Raw genomic sequence first — 17,124 nt, forward strand, 5'->3', positions numbered from 1 at the left:
TAAGTACCTCGTTTTTGTAAAAAAAATTATATTATACAAAAAAACAGGCTACTAGCAGGCCTGGCCATAAGACTTTAAGCAGAGGAGTAGCAAACAACCCTCCTAGTAATTTCCATGTGATCTATTCACAGATATATACATCAAAAGGAATAAAGGAAAGATTGCTTTCAAGGAGAGCAATTTGCTTGTTTTGAGCAGTTTAGGAGAGCAATCCTCTTGAGCATTTGAGGGAAGCTGGAGGGGGGAAGGCAAGAGCAATTTGCTTGTTTTGAACAGTTTAAGAAAGCAATCTGTAGCTCCTCTTGAGCATTTGAGGGAAGCATGGAGGGGGGAGGGCAAGAGCAATTTGCTTGTTTTGAACAGTTTAGGAAAGCAATCTGTAGCTCCTCTTGAGCATTTGAGGGAAGCATGGAGGGGGGAGGGCAAGAGCTTCAGCTTTCCTCAAATCGCCAGGCCTGATACTAGTCATTTGCTTAATATTCTAATTTTGAATTTTGTAATTTCTATTTTTTAAGAAGAATTTTTTCCAATTAGATCAATTATTCAATCAAATGTCAATTGCAAACTGTTTTTATATTCAAATATTTCAATTTTTCTCTACTCAGCACTATTACCAATAAAGACACATGCAACAAGTTGAATTTTTGGTTTATACAGAATGTGGTAGCTACTTTACATACATTTTTTAAAAGATTGCTGTAATCCCCTCTATTTATTCAAATTGTTTTGTTCACTTCATTATTTGAGCTAAATTTTGTATCACAGTCACAGTTTGAGAACAATACTCCAAATATTTGATCATAGTTAAACGGAAATCTCCAACAACACCGGAGTGGTTTCATGCTAAATCAGCTTGTGCTATGCCAACATAATTTCAGACATAAGTAATGTGATCTGCCTCACTGCTAGCTAATTATTTAAATTTCTAGTCAAGTGATAAGGATTTGGTCACTCCTGGAATACGTTTATCCCCGCCTCAATTTTCTGCCACAAAATATTTGCAAGTGAATAACCCAAAAATTGAATAATAAGCTCTCAACAACAAATTGAAATTACAGAAGCTGTATTGCTAAATTAAGCTTGACAATGGCTGGTTTAAAACAGTTGTAAATACAGGTAAATTTGAGCTAGTTTTTTATGTTAAATGCACAACTTTATGATGTAAATGCACAACTTTAGGATGTATTTTAATTGCAAGACAGAGTGGATTGGAACTGTGCTATAATTCTTTGAACAAATTTATGAACATATTAAAATTTATTCAGTTTCAATTTTAATTCTGTAAAGTAGGAAACATTTTATTTATATTCAAGGTACATTTTTAAGGCTTGTGTAAACATTATTTTATAATTTTTGCTGTTCCTTAAGCATAGAAATGAAATATATATTTATGTGATGTACGTATTAATGAAATACATCAACATAAAAATAATAACGAGAATAAGAGAATAACTTTTTCTGATACGATTTTCTGAGCAGTGAAAGTGCAGAAATTACAAAACCACAATCTCCAAAATGTTGTTTCATTAAATTCTTGCAGTCCCACATAAGTTTCTACATATTCAAAACACAAGTTTTGTTCATCCATATAAAAGCTGAGTACAGAAGGCCATAAACAACAGAATGCATTGCTTTTTAAAAAGAGTTGTGATTTGCTGGATTATAGAACATAATCCTACTTTTTTTAAGAGTTGAAAAGCAGATTCAAAGCTCAATCCTCAAAGCAAGGGTGGATATGCCAACCAAATCGCAACCAGAGTCCAATGTCATCAGTCACATCCAGGTTTCTAAGGATAAGCAGTATCTTCCATATGACATGACAGCTCTATTACTGCTTGTTTACAAATACAAATTGACTTTCTGGCTTTCTTTAGGTTACTAAGAAAGCCATACCATAAATGAGGGTGTTAACACATACATCTCTACCTTGTGTTAATTAGCACCTTTAACCAATAACACCTTCCTTGCATGCAAGATAATTTGGTTAAAAATAAATATTTCTGTTATTAATGAACTTTTAAATATTAGGTTTTAGGCTTTGTAGGCTGTAGCAGGATCTTCATGCTGTGTTGTTACCAATATGCTCCTAAATTTGTCAATTAATGTCACCAGTTCTGATCGACGCATGTTCTCATAATACATGATTTCCTCTAGATGATGCTGGCCTTTAAAATATGGACAGATTTGTAAAAACAAGTCAATATCCTCAGCCTCAACATATTGCTGCATGCTTAAAATGCCAGCTTTTTCTTGGTTAGTAAGGGTATGCCAGATCTCCTTAGATGTAATTTCTGGACCTGCTAATTCATTTAGCTCAAAACTGGTACCAGAATGAGTTAAAATGTTTGCCTCAATATCGTCAGGAGGCATAAAATAAACATAGGTATGTAATTGCTTAAGAAGCTGTTGTTTCAAAAGCCAGGTGACAATCATCAAATGCTCTCTCTGTTGGTGAATAGAATCAATTGGATTTTTATATTCACCAAGTGTTGTTGGAAAAGAAAATCTTGCAAGAATAGAAACCAATTCAAGACTTGATTTTCTCTGAAACTCCCTTTCAAATTTTCTTGCAACCTTTGAGTCAATGTTAGCTGGTGTATCTTTGACAATCATGTAAACATTATTCTCCGCAAGTGGATAAATAACCATTGCTTTACCCCAGTACACCAAATGGGACACAACATTAAATATTTGTGATAATGATATATCTGCATCTTGTGACAATGTTTGAAAGCTTTTCTTCAAACTGCACATTTTTATAACCCTTTTAAGAGTTGGAGCACAATCATCTGGAAGGGTATTCAGCAAGTTTCTTTCATCATCAAGAAGCAAAATTGTGTGATAAGGCCTTATTCTTGAGACATATGTACTCAGCAATCCTGGATCAATTCTTAGCTGTCCTTCTTCATTTTCATGTACTTTATGAGGTAAACAAAAGCTAACATTTATCCATTTGTTAATATAGACATTTATTATCCCAGTGGTGCACAACTCATCAAAGATCAGCTTCAGATCTTTGGCTAATTTGCTTTTGCTTAGAACAACCTCGAATTGTGATTGATGACAGTCTTCCGGCATTCCACTAACTTCATCTTGAATTGCCACAATCAATCCTCTTTCTTTTGTTAAGTACCTGGACCTGCAAAAAATGCATAGATGTTGGATTAACATCGAAAACCAGTGCTTTCTTTTGATTTATTTGAGCAGTTTCTATAGAAAAAAGATACAGACTTCAGCTTTATAGAAACTTGCAACAAAGCATGATTTTTCATATATACTTGTAATTATTTTAAATAGATATAGTTAGTTTCAGCCATTAAGGTGCTGCAAGATATTTCTCAACTTTATTAGCTTTTAAAATGTCCCAGCAGCCTAGGTAGAGGTACTTTTTTCAAAGTTTTTTGTGTCCTAAGGAAGGATGCAGTTAGTTTCCTATTTAAAAAATGCACTTTCAACAAAAAATTCCAGTTTCGATTTCTGGTCTTTTCAATGCTTATCAAGCCTGTTCTTAAAGATGTTCAAATTTTGCGTCTGGACTACTTTTTTCAGCAAACTATTCCAGGTACTAATGCATCTCTCTTTGAAAAAGTTCTTCTGAATGTTTAACCTTGAGCCAGATTTTACTAGTTTCAATTAATGTCCACATGTGGTGAAATTATCTTTGATCTAAGCTGAATAACTGAGTGATGTCAACATCATCCTTTCCATTTAGATATACTTGAATCATATCTTCTCTTAAGGGTCGAAATGCTAAAATTCGTAAATTGACAGCCTTAAGACGTTCGGGATAATTTAGGTTCTGACAAGACATTTACTATTATCATGTTTTGACTTGCTTAGTCATGCTATGAACACGCTTTTCTGCTCTTACGCTGAATACGTAATGTGGCCTGGTATTATACCCTGATCGTATAAGTTGTTTCCTTATGTTCATTCAACCGTAGTTTATCTTTCAAGATACTCTCTGTGGAATTCTAATAGGTTCTTTGTTCCATGGATCATTTTTGTAGCTCGTCTTTGCACAGATTCAATTTTGGCAAATTTCTATGAGATCTAGCAAAACAGAAGCTATTTTCAATTCACTAGGCACAATTCACTACCATCTTACATTGTTTTTTCAAGAATCATTCATCAGTGTACTCAAATCATGTTACATTTCAAATAAAATTTCATCACTGTTGACCTATGTCTTCTATCAATACAAGTTCCCTAGATTTTAAGTAAGTTGTTTGAAATGGGTTATATTAATCATTAGGTGGGGATACCACTGTAAATCATAGAAATTTATCTTGGTTGATTTCACATCACTGTTTTGAAAGATTCGAGTGCATTGAATGCTTCATAACTCAAACTCTTGAAGAAAAGTAAAGTGGGTATAAAGAACTAAAATTTTGATTTTCAAGATCATGCTCAAACAGAACTGATTTTAATATGAAAACTATGGAAGTTCACTATTGGCTCTTGATACATACCTATTCTCTTCATGCCTTATTGCATTCACCAGCATCTTACACAACATCTGGTAGCATCCAATAACGGACTGACTGCATCCTGTTCTAACAACAAGAACAATGTTAAAAATCTTCAACAGAACATCATCTTCTGGGTCCTTTTCTTTCCCCACATTGAATCCATTGGGTCTTTGCACAAGCACTGGATGCCCCACGAACAGAGCCTCGTCGATCTTGAGCTCAAAATTCGTTTCACAAAGACTCGATGTCGGTGCCAAAATATTGGCTAAGATATCATCTGGATAGCCAAATAGTTTTCCATCTTTCAAAATTGCATCTGATCGGCTTTCAGTTTGTTTAAAACTTCTATCAACGCCAAAAGGATTTCGACCAGTGACTAATATTGTTCCAGTATCATCTTCGACTTCGGTATCTTGGTAAGGGTATCTAAAAAGCAGTCTGTAGCCTCTACTGCCAGCAACTACAAGAAGGATATTTAGAGGGTCGTTTGATTGATGCATTTTCTTTTCCACAATCATAGGCTTGCGAATTTGCTTACGAGCATTTTGTCTGTTGATTTTGTCTTCGTTTCCACTTGAAACTGTGGCTTCAGTCAGGCCACTGGTCTCGTTTTGACTTTTGCACTCGTTTTCGACTAGGGATTTTTCCTGGAATTGATTTCGAAGGTCAGATTCCCAAATAGCAAAGTCTGAACTTCGCAACAAAGACATTAAAACCATCTCTATTCTCTGCCCATAGCTATTAGAGGACCTGAAATCGATACCCTAAGCACTTTAAAGAACGCTCTCCCATTACTGCTGATTTCTACGAGGCGAATTTCGCAGCGAATTCGCGGCGAAATCGCTGATGAAGGCATCAAGGCATGCGCAGTTTTGATTTTTGATTTCGCAGCGAATTCGCAAGAAAGTAGAAAAGAGTTCTACTTTTTCTCGGCGGAATATTTCGCAGCACCTAATAACCAGTCAAAGCATGGTAAATTTGCTTGATTTGTAAGAAAACAATCTTGGAACACTCGTCATGCGTGCAGTTCTTAAAATAGGCGCCTTAAAGTTGAGTTTTGGAGGAAATTATTATATAACTTCGCAGCGAATTCGCAGTCTCGTGGAAATCAAAGACAATTTCGAAGCGAATTTCGCCTCGTGGAAATCAGCCTTTAGAAAAATTGCAGATAGTCAGTAAGAGTTTTTAATATGAAAAATATTTTTGAGAACATCCCCTTTCCTGTTGAACCAAAGAACATCAGAAACAAATCATAGATATTTATATTGCAAAAAATAAGATCACTTGAACTTACTTTATACAAATTTATACAACCTGACGAAGGATGACGAAGATATGTAACTCTGTATTCCATTTATTTGCGAAATCGTAGTAAAAATCAAAAATAATCTAATGGATACACTATCGTTTTTGCAGCAGCTAAGTTTTAAAAAATTTAAATTGCATTGAAAAATGAAACTTTCAAGCTATATTTTTGTTCACTTTTGCTTCTAGATGCGAAGATTTTTCAGAATGGAAATTTATTCAAAACTGACCTGGTGTGGTGATATTTCAGTAAATTTTGCGTTATATCCATTTATCTGTGTTGTAACGGCACTTAATGATTATTACTGAAATAATCACGTAGTTTGAGCTTGAGTCGTGTTATTTCAAATCGCAATTGTTCTTTTGTAAGACAGTCTTCTTGTAAGAAAGTTGAAAAAATATTATCTTGAATTACCCGGTAGACCATTTTTTTGCTAATCGTCTAGGCATAGAATTATATGACTTTTAGAAAAATTGAAGTGAAAATACAAATTTTTTAGATAATTATAAATTGGCGATATTACCCTCTCAAATTGTCAACTGAAAACATTAATAGGCAAACAGCACTGATTCGGCAACCTCAACATTCATGTGCTAGCGTTTCTGTTTGTTTATATATTTCATCTATTTCGATCCACAATTAGGTGTATATATTTCCTAGCGTACAATTTTCGTTCTGACGTTTTATACCTTTAAGGGTGTCAGATGAAAAGCTTTATTAACATATTTCAAAATCCTTGCTTTTTTCAAAGCAATTTTTCAAATCATCTACTGAAAACTTTGTTCTCTATATAACTGAAACTCTATATAACTATATTATTTTCTATATAACTGAAATCGGGTTGTTTTCTACATATAATTAAAACTTACTCACTAATAAGTTTTAGATCAAAAACCCAAAACACGAAACTAAGATGCAGGCCTCTTGCTTCTGTTAAACCGTCTATCCGGCAAAAACCTTTTCAACACCGAGAAACAGCTCACTTCTCGCGGACCTGCCTTAATCACCTTCTTTTATCACAGGCGACTCCTGTCAACCAGATCTTGTCTTCGTAACAGAAGCTCAAACCCTTCACATGATAGAGCTTACTGTTGGGTTCGAAAGCAACATCGACGAAAACAGTACTCGAAAAGCTAAGAAATACAGTGATCTTATCAAGGAACTGAGCCCTGCCTATAAACGTGTTATCTTTGTTAACCTTTCTATAAGTGCCCTTGGCATTCTGGGAATCTCATCTATCTCTCTCTCTGACATGCTACATCAACTCAGTTTTGTCTCCAGTCAAACTAAATCCATCTTGATGAAACTAATGAACATTTCGACTACTGGCACATCAAAATACACAACAAGGCTCAAATTCTATGTGACAAAAGCGATCTTGCTTTTTATTTGTAACTGCATCTGTATAAATTTTAATGAGGAATACACTATTCGCATCCTCGTGAACTGCGATCCCCTTTAGTTAATCTTGAGATGTGTCAGTTTCATTTCCAATCCCTCAACCAATCAAGCCAAAAACTTTTAGTAACTCTAGTGTCTCTAATAGACGCGCCCCCCGTGTATTAATTTCAGAAGAATTTACCCTCCCTCGTCGCTTATTAACACCCCCTTTCTATTAAATTTTACAAATCTGTCATGACCAGAACCCGCAATTTTCACTTGTCAATAATTCCCCTTGTTATGTTTGTCTATCTTCATCTCTAACCATCTATCCATTATCAAGTAACCAGTGTCACCATCCTACTAATTCCATTGCCTTTAAATTAAAAAGATTTACCCACATCCACTCCTTCTATTAGCTCCCCTTTGCTATTGAAATTTGCTGACATTTTATTGAAAATTAGCCAACCTGAACACCCCCTTCTATTAGCAACGCCCTTCTATTGAAAACCGGTCGACATGAACACCCCCTTCTATTAGCACCCCCCTTCTATTGAAAACTGGTCGACATGAACACCCCCTTCTATTAGCACCCCCCTTCTATTGAAAATTGGCCGGAATGAACAACCCCCCTTCTATTACCTCCCCTTCTATTACCTCCCCCTTCTATTAGAGACACTAGAGTAGAAGACATTGGTTCTCGCTTCGATATCAAGGATAGTAATATGTTAAATCACTAGTTTGATCTATCATAAACGCGTGAGTTCTAAATAATAAGTAGAATTAACTTACGACCTTGAGCAGAAGAACTCGAATGAAGACACGTCTCGTCCAAAACAGCAAATGATTTCGACAACTACGCTACACGATATATATATCTAGGGGCAAAGGTTAAAATTAGGAAAATAATGTCTTTACTAAATATGGTTAACAGAAATGTATTTCATGTTCCTGGCCAATCAGGGAAGCGATAGAAAAATATCTGATGCAATGTACATGCACCCGGCACAAAGTACAACGTCTGATCTGATGTCTGATGCAATGCTGGTATGTAGACGTCACGTGTCATGCAGCAAAATCGATTATCGAACAAAAACAACAGCAACAGCATATAAGCGATTGTTTAAGTGAACTGTCTATTTACAAATAGTGTCGCTTTGAATTAACTCAAATATCTCTTGATAGGAAAGGTTGTTCTTCTCTGTCAAGGACTTGAGATAGCCTTCATCTTTTTGCTTTCGAATGGGTTTTGAAATAGACGGCTGTAGCGTTCCAAGTTGTCAAATGCGAACCAACAAACTCTTAAAGAAACTCTGTGAAGCTCACTTGAAAGAATTGCTGCTTTTGTATCTCTTGTATCTCTTGACCGCTGGCTTTTGATCTTCCACAACTTTTCTTCGCTCTCATGCCCGTACACTTCGCGGTACACCTGGCGTGTGGAAATGTGCATGGGATAAAACACCGTGCCGGTCTTCCCTTCCGTGCCAGTATTCTTCAACCTTTAGATCCACGGCGCATTTCTCATCGAAAATATGTTAAAAAATGAAACTTCATGGCCTTTGCACAATTTAAATTCGATCTCATCGAAGTGTCCTGAATAGCTATCTGAATAGCTATATTAACACAAAGAAAAAAGTGTTTAAAGAATAAAGCAAAATATTTTTATTCACTCAGTGTTAAACCTGGGTCTCTCTTTAGACCAATGACGTGAAATTGAAGATTTCTCACGGTACATCAGAAGATTTCTCACGGCAGACCAGTTTGCCACCGCACAATTGTTGAAAAAAACAGTGTCCTTAGTGGTTCTCGAATTCCCGTTGTTGCAGTTGCTCTTGTCCAGCACTTGAATTTTTGGTGTTGTAAATTTTTCTTAAATTTTGCAAAAGAAGTTTGAAGTTGAGTTAAAAATACAGTTAATGTTAAAGAATTTTTTTATACAAGAGCTCAATTTCATGTCCACAAATCACTTCTGTTTTCATATTATCTAACAGTATTAGCTTGTGAACCATTTCGGGTTTGGAGGGCGATTCCAGACTCCTATGACCAATTTTTTCTCCCTGTCAGCCACCCCTGCCTTACCCCTGGTCAATACAGAGCATGTAGACAAATGATATAGATTATCTGCCCTTCGGTACAGATAAATGAATGGTTTCTACCATTTTGCTTCACGTGTTGATAAAGTGCTGATTGTTTACTATTGTTTTCATGACGATTCACGTGTTAGTCTCGTTATCATTTATAGCCTCCTTGAACAAAACAATGGTAGAGTGGGGCAAAAGCTCAAAGTACGGTGCAGAAAAACTCAACCGCCGTGGTGCGGAGCGCCGTAATATAGGGCAGCGGTAATATGGAGAAGTGACTGTTGCCGTAAAATGGGGAAGTCATCAGAAAAGGCTTTAAACGCGTGTTTTAGTCTTTTTCCACTACATTTAACGATAGATCTTCGAAATAAAGTCTATCAAATGAAATATCTCCCAGAGTTTTATCGATTTACTCCTTAAAACTTTCAAAAAATCTATCTTCGACACTCTAGCTCATTTAGGCCCATCTTTCTTTTGTTTCCTCCACGAATATGAGGTTCATCCGCGCGTCTTACTAACACATTCGCGCGAATATATGACTTCAGTGCAGTAAGATGGAGAAGTACTTTATAAAACACGTAAAACCTTTCAAAATAAAAGCAACAGTAGCAAATTTATTAGCCTGCCACATAATTACGATACTTGTTGCAAAATTTCAACCAATATATGCGTCTTCTTCGTGTGTTTTGGTAATGGTTCTCCCAGCGCCGTAATATGGGGCAGTCGGTTGCAACACCCCCTGTTAGAATCCAAACTTGATTCATTTTACGCAAAATTTGTCAAAACACAGATTTCATTGCCATTCCATGCATGATATTGGCCAAAATCACTATATTTTCAATGGGAGAGTCATGTTCTCCCAGCGCCGTAAAATGGGGCAGTCGGTTGCAACGCCCCCTGTTAGAATCCAAACTTGATTCATTTTACGCAAAATTTGTCAAAATACAGATTTCATTGCCATTCCATGCATGATATTGGCCAAAATGTTTGTTTTAAACCATAAAAAAGGACAAGCACAGCTAAAACTAAGAAAAAACAGTGTAATACCAACCTCAACCAGATCACATTGGGCCCTCTCACAAAATCTTGTGTCTATAGGAGATCTTGGATCCAGTTTGTTGTTAGAATAGGGTGCCCAACTTGAAAGGGGCGTGTGTCAGTATAGATATACTTTACTGCTATATATAACATATACATACATGTTGTCTTTTTTATAATTTTGAGTCCTTGCTAGCTCATCAGCCAATCCACCAGGTAGAGCATTTCGGGGCTTATGATCAGTATGCTCCTTTACACCTGGGTGCTTGTTTGAAACCGTATTGATCATACTGATCATAAGCCCCGAAATGCTCTACCTGGTGGATTGGCTGATGAGCTAGCAAGGACTCAAAATTATAAAAATGAATCAAGTTTGGATTCTAACAGGGGGCGTTGCAACCGACTGCCCCATATTACGGCGCTGGGAGAACATGACTCTCCCATTGAAAATATAGTGATTTTGGCCAATATCATGCATGGAATGGCAATGAAATCTGTGTTTTGACAAATTTTGCGTAAAATGAATCAAGTTTGGATTCTAACAGGGGGTGTTGCAACCGACTGCCCCATATTACGGCGCTGGGAGAACCATTACCAAAACACACGAAGAAGACGCATATATTGGTTGAAATTTTGCAACAAGTATCGTAATTATGTGGCAGGCTAATAAATTTGCTACTGTTGCTTTTATTTTGAAAGGTTTTACGTGTTTTATAAAGTACTTCTCCATCTTACTGCACTGAAGTCATATATTCGCGCGAATGTGTTAGTAAGACGCGCGGATGAACCTCATATTCGTGGAGGAAACAAAAGAAAGATGGGCCTAAATGAGCTAGAGTGTCGAAGATAGATTTTTTGAAAGTTTAAAGGAGTAAATCGATAAAACTCTGGGAGATATTTCATTTGATAGACTTTATTTCGAAGATCTATCGTTAAATGTAGTGGAAAAAGACTAAAACACGCGTTTAAAGCCTTTTCTGATGACTTCCCCATTTTACGGCAACAGTCACTGCTCCATATTACCGCTGCCCTATATTACGGCGCTCCGCACCACCCGACCTCGAAAAACTTTGTAACTCTGTATGATGAAAAAACAAAGATGGGAAGCTATGTCATACTAGAGTTGTGCCCAAAACTGTTTTATAGAATTATTTTATTCTTTATTCACAATGTATTATGGTTGATGTCAAAATCAGTGTCATTCTGGAGCAGTGTAAAAAGGTGGTACGTGGCAGCAACAGAGTTAGGCCCTCTCGCCAATAGATATAACAACTGTTGGAGGGAAGTCAAAACATTGCGTCATGCAGCTAGAATGTTGACGAAAATCCCAAAGCATACAGTAATCGTACTTACGAATGAAAATGATATTTCAACAGAAAGTTTAGCAAATTTTGTGACCTGGAGTGTCTGCTGCGGGACATTATACGTCACTTTGTATGACAAGAAAGGTTAGTATATTTTCTCTTTCGTTTTTGTTAAATCAAAATATGTTATGTGCTAGATACGTCACGAATTGTTTGAAGCACGACATAATGAATTGGTCAGTATGTTATTAATAAGGGATAAATTTGCTTTTATCATCAGCACAATTTGACGTACTGACATACAAAAAAGTGAAGGATTTTATTTGTTATCCTGACCGATGTTCACAGAAAATACATATTTATGTTGATAATAAAGATTATTTTACAGTTTTCGCCAGTTAATATAACTTAAATCCTTGGCAAAGCTGTGAGCATTGTCATAATGGTGAACTATGAAGCATATATTTCAACTGCTGTGTATTTTACAAAATGTTGTTGGTAAGATATCCTCTGCTTATCTAATTATGCAAATATTACAATCTTCTTAAAGCTAATTAGTCCTAGAATTTTTCCATTCACAGTGCTTGCCCCACAACCAGAAAACTCAATTTCTGCTAGGCCAGACTGAAAACTTTGTTGCACGCCCTCGATATATTGCCTGCGCACTCAAATTTTCCATCCGTGCACTTTTGCATATTGGCCGTGCAAAGTCCCTCTTGAATACATTTCACATTATTAATCATAAAAATTTCTTGAAAGTGCATGATTTCAGGTGCGCCGTCATGCAGTAAGTCGCATGAACTTGCCTGGGCAAGAAACAAAGTTTCCAGTCTGGGCAAATGGTCAACATAACTAGCAATATCATTTAAAGATGAAAAATACAGTTGAAGTATAAACTTGTTTTTTTACCAGTCCCATTAGTTGAAACAATCAGGAGAATGAGTTTCTGTGCAGGCAATTATCATGAAAGATGTATGGTGTGCTAAAAATCTTGACAAGAAGTTTACACTTTCCAGTCTAGTACATGAAATTTTTGAAGCAAATAGCCCAGTCTACAGAGCATAGCAATTCTGCACCCAAGATGTATACCTGGTACAACTGTGATTAATTTTTGCAAATCTGCATCAGAGGTAATCTGCAAATCTGTTGATCTTGTCAAAATTGTCCATCTTCTGCCAACTGGCAAATAGTTAAGCTTCTCGGCTGTTGCTATTTTTCATGTTTTTTATTTTTTAGGCAATCTGCTGCTCTGCCAAGATGAAATAAAAAGCCAAGTATTGCGGAAGTTGAAGACATTACTGGGAGATGATTTTGTAAAATATAGTTTGATATTCAAAGATAGTTCCTCATCATATGGCAATGGATATGGTATGTATTAAAGTCTGTTTTGTATTGTTTCTTGTACTTTTGAGAGTTGAAATATAGAAGAACAAATGCAAATAACTGTATGTATTTATGTCATATTGCAAATTGTATCACAAAGTTTGTAATAAGGAGCAGCCACGCAATTTAACTTTGATTTTTAACTCTGCTATGATTTTTATATTTGTGATTGAAAACCGAGTTGCTTTTTGCTACTTTGGGTTAGCATTGTATTGTATGGTATTTTTGCTAGCTAGCTGCCAAAGATAGTTTTAGGACACTGAAAAGCTATGTTTATTTGGCAGGGTCCTGGTCCTTCCACCTCCTGATTCCTATACCAGCTGGTGACCTATTCCATAAAGAGCTGGTGACTCTCCTCACTCTGAAAAAAAGTTTGTTGATGTTAGGGACTTGAAGCACAGACCCTAACCATTGAGGCATCCTTGTGCCTGTTATGTTATTTGTTTTGTTTTAAGCATTGTTTTGTTTGCATTCGATAATTGAGCATCTGATATGTGATTGTGTTTCTGTTTTTAGTTCACACAACTGGAGTTTGTGTTCAAGTCATTTCAGAAGATGACTGTCGAAAAGATATAGTAGATGTTTCAAAGCAAATCCTTGAGCAAATTGACTCACAGCTGATAGATGATAGCGACATAGATTCTTCACTAATTAATTCAAAGTTGAATGGTGTGTAGCAGCATTTTATGAACCAATTTTCCCTAAGTTCATATTTTTTTGAAAATATTCATATTTTAGCAAAATTGCTCCACTATTCTTATTTTGAAAATATCCCTATTTTATATGTATATTTTGATGCTGAGAGAACTGTTTTAGTAACGGTCAATATATGTTCTGCTGGATACTGAGAGGAAATTCTGACCTCATTATACAGGTCACCTTCAAGGTCATTCCTTTTGTTGTGTAGGATATTTTTCAATAGAAAGTTGTTTATAGTTCCCCATTTTCTTGTTGGAAAAGATTATATGCCAGCAGTAGGTTTTTCTGATATTCATTCATAATATCTGGAAAGCAATCAAGCCACTTGGAATTTTCAGATGCTTTATATTGAATTTTCCTGTATTATTCTCAATGACAGATATGCAACTATCACTTACCTTATTTTAAGACCTGCTAAACTGTTCTTTTCTATTTGTTATTTCTGTATTGCTATTTGTATATGTCTACAATTTTTTGCAGTACAGAATTTGAAAATGGCTTTGAAAAAAGCAAACATTTTATGTACATGTATAATTTTACTTATAAAGACTTTTTCTAACCAACTTTACAGCCATCAAAGGTCTTCCTGACCCAGATTTAGCAATCCAGTTTGGTTCAATACAGTTTCTTGATGGCTGCCTTCCATGGCAAATGAGATTAACAGAAATCGTGTAAGAGTTTTACTTTATTTCAACTTAGTCATAACTATTCAATACTCCTCTTTGAAGAAATTGAATTAAGTATATTAATTAAAAAGGTTTTCATATTGAAACTGACAGCCAGTTTGCATTACTTGATTTGGTACAGAAGTCCATTATGCTGTAAATTCTGGGGTATTTGAGGTGTGGGTCCAGAGAAAAATCTGGCTGGAGCAGGAGGGAGGATAGGAGCTACACCCTCAGGAGCAGGAGGGAGGGATAGGGGCTACAATGCTTAATACCCCCTCTTTTTTAGAGATTTCTTTGCAACACATAGTGATATTTTAAAAACTTGATCAATGATTTGATAAAAAACTGACACCAGAGAAGCTTTCACAAAGATATAGCACAAGTGGAGGTGGAAGGTGATATAGTGGTGAAGAGGAGATCTTCCCCTGGCACTACAAGGAATGCAGACTGGACTGTCAAATTGACAGACAACTTTTTTTGAAGATAATGTCAAACACTCTAAAGAACCAATACCTCTAGAGCTAAAGCATGTCACAACATAACATAGAAATATATTATTTTCAACAAATTTATCAGTTGGACAGTGACTCTTATCATGTCATGTATGAACAATCTTGCAGTGGCGAGGCATAGTGGTGCTAAAGGTACTAGTCTTAGTATCTGTTTGCAAACTATTGATGCCTGTACTCCTATGCTTTAAGTCACACAGACCTTTGGATGCTGACAGTAGTGTTAGTGTGCCAAAGCCAATATCTGCTAGCCATAAAACACGTGATGCTATGTGCTTAGATTCCATTCCATTGTATTTACCTCAGTTTTGCATTTGCATAGGGCTGTGAAATTGTTCTGTGTAGATGGTCTATCTTTGGCCTTTCGAAAGTTCACACCAAAAAACGCCTGGCCCCTTTCATCTAGGCCTATACAGTTTCTCACCTGTTCTAGTGTGAAATAATGTAATCAGATTTCATGAACTTATAATCAGTATTGTAATGAACAATGTCAAGAAAGTTTTTTTAGTTAAATAAGTCATAAAGTTGTTTCATGCCCGGTGGATAAGGATTGCAGCCCTTTATGCTGCAATACAATATTAGACTAGCAGTTACTCTTATCTTCCTTGCCAATTGTTATAATATAAGTTTAAACCCTCAAGCTAATATAGCCATGTACTTTTTAGATCCTTGGAAAGCTGCAGAAATATTCATGTTGATGATTTTGTTACATGCCTGAGGAGATTTTCCAAATGTGAACAAAGATTTGGGAAGTGATTCCTCTAGTTTATTACAAACTCTTAACTATGCGACATCCAGTTAAGAAATATGGAGCTTTCGACTTATAGATTGGTAACGCTTTATACAGTAAGCTTTGTTTCTGGAGAGGTTAGAATTTTGTATTATTAGATTAGATATTTAATCATGTGTAATTAAGACTTTAGGATTTCATCTAAAGTGATCTTTCTTTAGTTCAAAATAATAGAAACTTATTTAAATGACAAAGAAGGGCATCGTTGGAACAAGTTCATTGTATACCAGAAAATTCACTTGACAGCCTCTCAGAATGATTCCAATATTTGAGATAATACAAAGATTTTTTTCATAAATTCAGATACCATAGCTTTTTAGGTACCGTACCATCACCCTGATGCTTCTAGAAAAAACACTATTGTCTCTGTGACTATTGGTTGAAAGGTTCAAAGACAGTTAGCGTCATTAGCCAAAAGTTGTATTTTTTTAGATCTGTAGCTATAAGGCATGATATTGCAAATCCCCATCTTAAAGAATTTAATATAGACTACGCTTTATGACAGTATATTGTATATAAGTAGAAGGTGCCAGTCAAACAGAAGCAGTTTTAATGGGATATTTTAAGGGATGGATGCCAAGGGCTAGATTTGAAGCTTGCAGTGTAATAAGCAACTTTATTTGCTACCATCAAGGAACTTCTTCAGCCAAACTCGAAATGGAATTTACCATATGCACTAAAAAGTTACCTTTTCTTTTGTAAGTCGAGCTCATCTATGTATGTGGAAAAAATGTATTGATATGCTGACAATTTGCAACTAGTTTAAAATGACCACAATCAGTGTAAGTGAATTCGTACAACTTATTGTCAATCAAACCCAGTTTGATTTTAAAGTCTGTCTCTGCTTATTTATTGAATCTTTATCTCTTCTTATGAATCACAATACTTAGCTCTGTATTGCGCACCATAAAGTACATTTTATTTCATAGCAACAGGTCAGGCCCAGAAGTCAGAATAGATTATTTGTTTTAAGACCCAGTTTTGCCCCTGTAACCCCAGCCTTCGCTGTTAAAGAACAAGTGCCTGATTGCTCAAAACAATCAAGTAGTTGAATCAAGTTCATTCTGACCTGTAGGTTCAAATGCTAGACTTTCAATTTTGTAAATGACGTTTTTTAAACGCATAAGCTAATGTAAGTGATGAATATTCTTTAAGTGTTTGTTTTTTAAATAGCTTTGAAAAAAACAAACATTTAGTAAACTAAAGCTTTAGTTTACTAAATGTTTGCTTTTTTTAAAGCTATTTACAAGTTTTGTACCACCAAAAGATTGTTTGTTTGTTTTTTGTTATATGTAAACTAGTCAATCAGGGCTTATAGGCAAGTTTTAGGCCTTACAAAATTAGGAAACATGCCTATTATTCGTGCTATAAACCCTTTGTTCTTAAAGCAAAATTTTTCATGTGGGGTCTTCTCCCGTTTTCTACAAGTTTGGATGCACTTAAACCCCCTACAAATTTTTTTTTCTGTAATCTAAAGAGCTGTCAGAAGCTTAC

The 17,124-nt window shown here is 35.7% G+C and overlaps 3 protein-coding genes across 5 annotated transcripts in view; 2 read left to right on the plus strand and 1 right to left on the minus strand.

Annotated features, from left to right (window-relative positions):
• The window catches only part of LOC135685680 (mitogen-activated protein kinase kinase kinase 15), a 28,034-nt gene extending 26,576 nt beyond the window's left edge, over positions 1–1,458 (plus strand). Inside the window, exon 39 of the mRNA XM_065201682.2 lies at positions 606–1,458. The gene's annotated coding sequence lies outside the window, so the exon portion shown is untranslated. The remainder of the gene's footprint in view (positions 1–605) is intronic.
• Positions 1,459–1,486: 28 nt separating this feature from the next.
• Positions 1,487–7,976, minus strand: LOC135685685 (GATOR1 complex protein NPRL3). Of its 3 annotated transcripts, none has more exons than XM_089112760.1 (3): positions 7,951–7,976; positions 4,473–5,119; positions 1,487–3,139 (listed from the first exon to the last, which is right to left on the minus strand). In XM_089112760.1, exons 2-3 carry the CDS (start codon positions 4,988–4,990, stop codon positions 2,032–2,034), a joined length of 1,626 nt encoding a protein of 541 aa, XP_088968886.1. In that variant the 5' UTR covers positions 4,991–5,119; positions 7,951–7,976; the 3' UTR covers positions 1,487–2,031. The 3 variants fall into 3 exon arrangements, with proteins under 3 accessions (XP_088968886.1, XP_088968885.1, XP_065057761.1); XM_089112759.1 differs by lacking the exon at positions 7,951–7,976 and adding an exon at positions 6,008–7,728; XM_065201689.2 differs by lacking the exon at positions 7,951–7,976 and having other exon boundaries at positions 4,473–7,728.
• A 3,332-nt stretch (positions 7,977–11,308) lies between these two features.
• Positions 11,309–16,463, plus strand: LOC135685697 (dehydrodolichyl diphosphate synthase complex subunit nus1). Its single transcript, XM_065201709.2, has 5 exons — positions 11,309–11,725; positions 12,818–12,949; positions 13,481–13,633; positions 14,235–14,334; positions 15,506–16,463. The coding sequence occupies exons 1-5, from the start codon at positions 11,377–11,379 to the stop codon at positions 15,594–15,596; spliced, it is 825 nt and encodes a 274-aa protein (XP_065057781.2). The 5' UTR covers positions 11,309–11,376; the 3' UTR covers positions 15,597–16,463.
• Positions 16,464–17,124: the final 661 nt, after the last annotated feature.

The sequence above is a fragment of the Rhopilema esculentum genome, chromosome 15 (assembly GCF_057945365.1).
Source record: "Rhopilema esculentum isolate cy_ngs chromosome 15, ASM5794536v1, whole genome shotgun sequence".
NCBI classification, from domain to species: domain Eukaryota; kingdom Metazoa; phylum Cnidaria; class Scyphozoa; order Rhizostomeae; family Rhizostomatidae; genus Rhopilema; species Rhopilema esculentum.